General features: G+C 29.3%; 1 protein-coding gene across 1 annotated transcript in view; it reads right to left on the bottom strand.

Annotated features, from left to right (window-relative positions):
- The window catches only part of Rbp (RIM-binding protein), a gene marked incomplete in the record, with an annotated part of 213,970 nt that overhangs the window by 83,018 nt on the left and 122,955 nt on the right, over positions 1-7,997 (bottom strand). Inside the window, 3 exon segments of the mRNA XM_067049278.1 lie at positions 3,365-3,496; positions 3,578-3,821; positions 7,502-7,713. Coding sequence (XP_066905379.1) covers positions 3,365-3,496; positions 3,578-3,821; positions 7,502-7,713 — 588 coding nt within the window.

The raw sequence follows: 7,997 nt of genomic DNA, 5'->3' as shown, positions 1-7,997 counted from the left end.
TTTTTTTTTTTTTATAAAAAACAAAGGAAAATGAATCCATCATTGGCATATTAATATATGATAAAAATATGTATAGTATATTGTAAAAATTATGGAGAAAAAAAAATATAATAGATTTAAAGATGTCCAAATTCAAACATACTTGAGAAAAATAATTGAATTCAATGGTAGATTTTAATTTAATTAGATTATTTTTATGTATTAATAACAAAAATTAATAATACCATGATGTTATAAAATAAATGATATGCAAAGATCATGCTGTGGCATTAAGAAAATTATAACTTTACTTAAATTCAAATATTTCCAACGACTAAATGTAATTTAACTTCAACTTATAAGTGAGTCAATATGTCTATATATGTGTTTATGTAATATATATATATGTGTGTGTGTGTGTGTGTGTGTGTGTGTGTGTATGTAGACCATGTTTATAAACATTTATATACATATATGTATGTAGATCATGTTTATAAAATATAAAAAAGAATGCTATTAAGTTACATATTAAGTATGTACATAAGACAGTACTTATCAGCCAGGCTATCTCAGCTAATTCTGTCTATGCTTACAGTGAGTCTTACTCATACTTACATCACAACAAGTCTTTATGACCAGCCAGCATCATTGATTATCATTTTGCTTCATATGCGAAATTGAGGTATCATTAGTAGGTGCAATGCTCTGTTGTTTCAGCCAATATTGGTATCAGTGTCCCCAGTTTCTAAGCAACTTTATTTTTTTTTTTTTGTCCTGGCCCAAAGTTTACACATTTTCATTCTACATAATAATTTTATTGATTTATAGAGAGTTATCAAAAAACCTTAACTTATTATTTTTTATGTATAATACTTTTTTTGTTTATATTTCAATGCTTTATTCTTCTTTTCTATCCATTTTTCTTTACTTTGATTTTCTGTTAATTAACTTCTTTTTATTCATAAATAGTTATGTTTTTTTTATTTTGGTTAGCTTAAGATTATACATTTCTTTTAATTTTCTCTAGTTTTTACTATAAATTTTCTTTTACTTTTATTTTCTCATATACATTCATTCTGTTGTGATTTATTGTACATTCTTTGAAGGATTACATTTTATTATGTAGCTCTTTAGATATTTACTCAATTTTTTTACTTCAAATACAATTATATATAAATGAATAATTTAAGTAAATTCATAAATATTTCCATATATTCTTTAATATTAGAATATATTTTATAATTCATAAATATTAAATTGAGTGTAATTTTTATCAGCCTATGGAAGGCAGTTAAGGTAAGGTCAATTTTGAACACTCACAGCCTTTTCAATTACTAAATATTTTGTTACATATTTTATGGATTTCCATTGGGCTATGGTCATAAGATGCTAACTGAAACCAGTTAGTTGCAGTTCTTTATGAACAAAATGTCAAACAAGAAATTTGTGAAGGGTGTCACTTTTTGATTTGGGTGCTAATGTGTAAGGAAAGAAATGAAAAATTAGTGATGGTTAAAATTAGCATTGGAGGATGAAAAGGCTAAAACAAATAGATGTAATGTAACTACAGCGTCTGACACCCAGTGCACCTCTACGTGTAGTTCGTCTGGTGTATCCTAGGTTGTGGATGGACAAGCCTCATTGTTCCCTTGATGTTGAAGAAAATTATTTTTATGTTAAATAACAATATTATTTGTACATTTTGTAAATAAACATTTATTTGTATTCATTTTAAGTTTGTTATTTGTTCAGTAAATATAAAAGACAGAAATATCTTGAACTATAAAAAAAAAATATAAACTATAATTGCCTCATGGGCACAATATCTGTCCTGAAGTTGACTCTATCCCAGCTGCCAGGCCGATAATTCAAAGAGGAGAAAACACTGTACTGTGTTAATGGAGAGAAAACCTCCAGCAGTTCAATATATTTGTCTGTTTTTTTTATCTAAATGAGATATTCTTCTTCACACTGTTCTTAAACCATATTCTTTCTTTCTACTTGATGTCTTCAGGCTCACCTCTGGCCCCAAGATCCCAATAAGAACTGGGTATTCATCTACTCCTCTTATAGTTTTACCTTTTCAGACCAAGACCTCATCTCTTCATATGAATTGTCTTTTACCGCTAAAAATGGAGTTTAATTCATCTGCTCGTGGTTTACATTCTTGTGGTGCCTAAGCTTACTCCAGTAGCGCAAAAGTTTACTCTGGCAGCGCCTAATCATACACCACTGCTGATAGTATTCAAAACTCATCACTTGATAATTGTATTCTGTCTCAATACTTCCTAACTCTCTCCTTTCCTATGATCAATGCCTCTCCTTGAACTTGTTGAAGCTTTATGCAAAGTCTAACTCAGTAATCTGCTTACAGACTAGATAACTCACTCCAATAACACCCTCACCACAGCCTTACTTAATATTAACATGCTTAATGTAAACTTTTTATTAATATTTGTTTTAGACACTTGGATACTTTGTTACATCAACTAGTGTTTAGTAGCTACTGAAAACAATGTTCTATTTCATGAAACACAATGAACAATATAAGTGACAAATAGTGTTTATATAAAGCGATGTCAAAACCTCAATTAAACACCATCATGAAATACTAGGGATGGAAAAAGTAAACATATTGAAAGACTGTTATAATGCTGAAAAACAGTACTTAATTTTCAACATATCAAAATATATCAAGTAGCAAACCTATATCAATTATTGATGATGATGTTTGATTTATTGAAAGGTCATTTATACTGAATTTTTCCCAATAATACTAAGCTAATAATCATAGGTAAAATATAATAAAGATCTTCAAGTTGCAGGAATAAAAATTATGAGTAGGTACCAAGATGAATAAATGATTTATAAGAAGTTTAATGATTGGACCTCATCACTATAAACTATACCCCCCAATTATCAATTGTTGAAAATAAATAAAATTATTATAAAACCCATGTGAGTCACACCAGGCTGTTCTGCGAATAAAGAAATATAAAAAGTAAAGGAAAGAACCTTTAACCTTTAAAAATTCAAAACATGTAGGAGAAGTGATCTATGTATCTATATAAATGTAAATAAACATTCTGTTGGAAAAATATGTGTTCCTTATATTTATAGTTTATAAGCAACACAACTATGGTTTTTTTATATTTCAAAGTTTTCACATGATTTTATGACAGTTATCATAATTTAGATTTCATAACCTGTTAATTAAATTCAAATGAATTTGAATAACATATTTTAAAGTAATACATAATAAATATTTTACATAAACCTGTAAACTGGCTGCTTCTTAACAAATTATTATTATTGTGTTCTTAATATAGATATAATCTCAGAAACTTACACAAATATTAATATCAGTATGATTCATTTTAATTACCTTTTGGAAGTGTGCGAAAATCAATATGACAAGAGTAGCGCTCCATAGCAATGTTGGACTTCTCATCAAAATGTGGAGCTCTTATATTTTTAGCTCTAACAGTTACCCTGTAGACTGTATTAGGGGCCAGCCCTAAAGAATACACAATTTTTGTACCAATAATGACTAAAATTAAAAACAAAGATTTCTAAATTAGAATATTATAATGAATACCTGTTATTGTATGCCTATATACACCAGGTTTTACTGTTCGAAGTTCCACATTGTTGACACAAACAACATGCTGATAGTTGCTATTACTAGGAAGCCAAGAAATAACTGCAGAAGTTGCTGTTACCCTACTAGCTTTGACATTGGTTGGGCCTAAGGGAACATCTTTTCCAATAACCATAGTGCACGCCGCATCTCTTGATGTTCTTCGATTGGCTGTGACTGATCTTACACTAATTCTGTGTGGCTATAATGAGATAAATTTTTTACTAAATTACTATCTTAATTTTATAATATTTTTAAACATGATAGAATAAATACATTACATTGTCATCACCACTTTTAAATCAAAGTTAAAGATATAGATACTCACAAGTGTAACATCATAAATGTTGTACAAATGACATGATGTTTATATAAAAACCAAACTTTTGTTATATTTTATTTTTTAGAATGTAACAATAAAATGTAATAATAAGTCCAGGCAGGTTAGTTAAATATACATTATATAGTTTATTTAATTTATAACTGGTTATCAATTGATATTTTATAGTAATGTGCTTCCTTGCATTAGAAGAAAGAGTCAAAAAACTTAAGCCTTAGTGTAAATGTACAGAAGACTCTTATATATAACTGAGAAAGAGGGAGATAAGAAAAAGAGGTTCAAATCAATTAAAAGCATTGGTTTTTTATGGACTGAGAGTAATATATAATGACATATCACATGAGATCAGAAGTTAAAACCAATTTTGCCAATAAATGCTAATGTAGTCTAAGGAAACAGTTCACTGTTTGTCTCAAAGGAGACAAACATGATGCTGAAATTCATTAATATATGATTCAGAGGCCTGGGTTATAACAAAGGCTAATGATAAAATTGAATAAGTGGAGTCACACATAACAAACGTGAAATGAGAAGGAAGATATTGCTGAAATAATACAATCCCTCTAAAATTATAAAAAAAAACAAAAAAAACAGACATCAACCAGTTACAATGAGAGTTACAGTTATGTATAGAAATATAGCTCTCCTTAGTGTTGTTTATAAAGTATTTTAGTTTTAATTAATGAAAGGATGCTTAAATGGGTGGAAAAATTATTTGCAAAGAACCAATGCAGTTCCAGGCTCGGCAAATCTACTACCAACCATAACTTTTCCTTGAGGATGATGCTAGAAAAAGTCAACCTGTACCATCTAATTTCAGGGGGGCCTATGATCAGATGGATAGCGGGAGAACTTTTAAAAAATCTACAAGTTCTGGGATTACCATGAAAACTTTTGCAGCTTACTACAATGACTACCACAAATACAAAGTGCAGAGTAAAAATTCATAACAACTTATCCAGGGACGTTGATGTGTCAAATGGCCTTAGACGGTGTGATCCATTGCCCATACATTGTTTAATCTAGGCTTGGAAATAGCAGTGAGGGCCAGCAGGACAAATCCCAGAGGAACAATTTTGAATAGATTGATACATAAAATTGCCAATGCAGATGACGTAATTTCCAGCAGAAAACTCATATCATTGTCTGGAGCTTTTCAAAAATTTTAGGATGCTGTGAATAAACTTGGTCTTGTAGTAAATGCAGCAAAAGCAAAATACACAAGATCCTCCAAAGGTGAAAAACAAAATAAACTGTATATTGCTGCATGCAGCCAGGATTTTGACAATGTGAAGAAGTTTAAATATCTAGGACCAGTTATTACATCAAAAAATGACATTAAAGATGAAATATAAGCATGGTTGGTAGCTGGCAGTAGGTATTTACATGCACTCCAAAAGGTGCTACGTTTTTTCATTCCCTTCCACAAAGCGAAGGTTAACAATATATCAAACAGTCATCAGGCGGGTAGTAACATATAACAGTGAAATGTGAGTTCTAACCTAAGAATATTAAGGTATATATGGACCAATGAGAGTAGCAGGACAATGGCGATCGAGAAAAAATCAGGAGTTAATAAAAATTTAAATTAATTTAATTAGTTAAATAAATGGTCAACCCGATACAATCGTATTTATCAAGATGGTCAGGATCCAATGGTTGGATATGTCACGGGGTTGCCTACCAAGAAGGTTGCTATATGAATTATCAGGAAGAACAAGACCATAAGGAAAACCACGTATGAGGTAGACCTGTGCTGGTTGGCGGTAAGGAGATTGAGGACACATCCTGTCGACAGAAACGAGTAATCAAGGATAATTTCAGAGGCCAAAACCTAGAAAAGGCTGTAGAGCCACAGTATAAAATAAATAGTCAGTTTGCTAAGAAAATGCTGCTGAAATGTCTCCCATTACCAATTTGGTGAATTCAATTTATTTTTGCCGATAAATTGCTTATTTACTTATCAATAACTTATGTTTAGTTAGTTAAATATTTACTGAAAATAATCTAAATAAAATAATGAAACAAATCTGGTTTCTAATAATCAAGTTAGGAAGGAACTAATGATTTTATTTTGAAAAAGGTATAATATTTACATTTTAAAATTTAGATAAGTATTTATATTAATCTTTAATTTAGTTTAAGATAAGAAATTCCAACAAATTTGAGTAAATGTGTTTATCATTGGATCATACCAAAGTAACAGTTTTATATCCACTAATTGCTCCATCATCAACATTTTTCTTTGATATCTTATATGTTTTATAAAATAATTTTGAGATCAATATACATCATAAACAGAGTTCAAATTTTATTATAAATTAATGGAATATGGTCCGGGTGCGGTAAAAAAAAAATCAAATAGTATTTTATATTTTATTTTATACTTTATTTCTTCTTTGTTTTTCTATCTTTTTTTTTTTTTTTTTATAATCTTGTAAATATCTCTTCTCCCCCTCTATTATGTATATTACCATTTATTGTTTACCTAATTTAAAATTTTTTTTTACAATATTTACTTTAAAATTATTTCCGTTATTATGTGGCGTGCTAAACTGCCATCCCCACTCCTCCCAATACAAACGGCTCACTCTGACTTTGACATTCGTCAAAACAGGTATGAATTCTTTCTCATCATTTGATTTTATTCTTTTATTTTTTCATCTCTTAATTTGTACTTTCTTTAATATTTCTTCTCTTATTTTATCTCTTCTTTATATGTTACTATTACCGTTTTCATTTACTGTTTACAACCTTTAATTTTTCTCATTAAATTTTACTTTTTATTGTATACCCCTGTTATTTTCCACTTATGTTTTTTTTTTTTTTTTTGTAACTATGTCAAGTGTTTGTATCTTTTTTAGCCCTGACGAAGCCCTGCAACGTGGGGCGAAACGTTGGCTCAGTAAAAATAGTATACCCATTTACTATTTGAGTTTTTTTTTACCGCACCCGGACCATATTCCATTCATCTATAGACACGGTCAATCAACAATCTTCCTTTATTAAAAATTGTTTGTCAACTAGCATTTAGCATATAACATTGTCATATCTGTGCTGATTTCCATAATTGTTTTTCTATAATCTTCATTAAAAATTATTACTCATTATTAAAACCATAAAATATTAAAAATTGGCCTGGGTTGGGGAATGAAATGGTACTATGGTTTAAAGCTGTAATAAAAATAGTTATTCAAGTCATTTAGAATTACTGGTCTTAACCTAAAAGATTTATTTACATTAATATATTTTAAAAACTATGACAAATACATCCATATTTAGTATTCCAAAAAATGTACATTTAAAAATTTTAATTTTGTTTATTTAATTATCAATTCTTGAATTGGCACCAAATTTACATTTTCTTATCAGTTAAACATCTATAGCATCTAAAAAATCTATGTTACAATTTTTTTCTTTTTAATTATTGAATAATAAAGAATGAAGAATGTTTACTTATAAATATGTATGCATTTGTGGTTTTTTTGCATTAGTGAGTAAATGCTTTCAAAACCGTCGTACACTAAATAATAAAATCTTACCCTGTTTGAATCAACTCCTTCCACTAAGGCTCTGGTTCGTTCAGTGGCTTTGACTGTCACTTTAAGCACTCTGTCAACGTATACATGATAGCAGTCAATTGGTGGGGAAGATGGTGAGTCTGATGGGTTCCATCCAATCAAGATGCTCTTGTTGAGTTGCCTCTCGAGTGTCAGCTGTTTAGGAGCAGCGACTAGCACGGAGAAGAACACGTCTGAACGTGACAACAACTAAACTAACCTCTACAGATTACATGCTAAATGAATCCCACATCAAATATAACTCCATATGTAATATAAATAAATGAACTTATCATTTCCTTTTTTTTCTATAAGTAGTTTATCAAACTAATACTACCTTCTAAAATAAATAATAAAGATGCTGGCTGATCTGACAAAAACAATAATAAATGTCTAATTTCTTAGATATTGATAAAACTAAACCATGTCATAGTGAATTCTAATTTAATATCTAATAATAAAACTAATATATATGTAT

This window comes from Halyomorpha halys, unplaced genomic scaffold, assembly GCF_000696795.3.
Source record: "Halyomorpha halys isolate HHAL.00 unplaced genomic scaffold, Hhal_1.1 Scaffold879.1, whole genome shotgun sequence".
In the NCBI taxonomy this organism is placed as follows: domain Eukaryota; kingdom Metazoa; phylum Arthropoda; class Insecta; order Hemiptera; family Pentatomidae; genus Halyomorpha; species Halyomorpha halys.
Note: the sequence above shows the minus strand (reverse complement) of the source record. Positions and strands in the feature narration are given on the sequence as shown.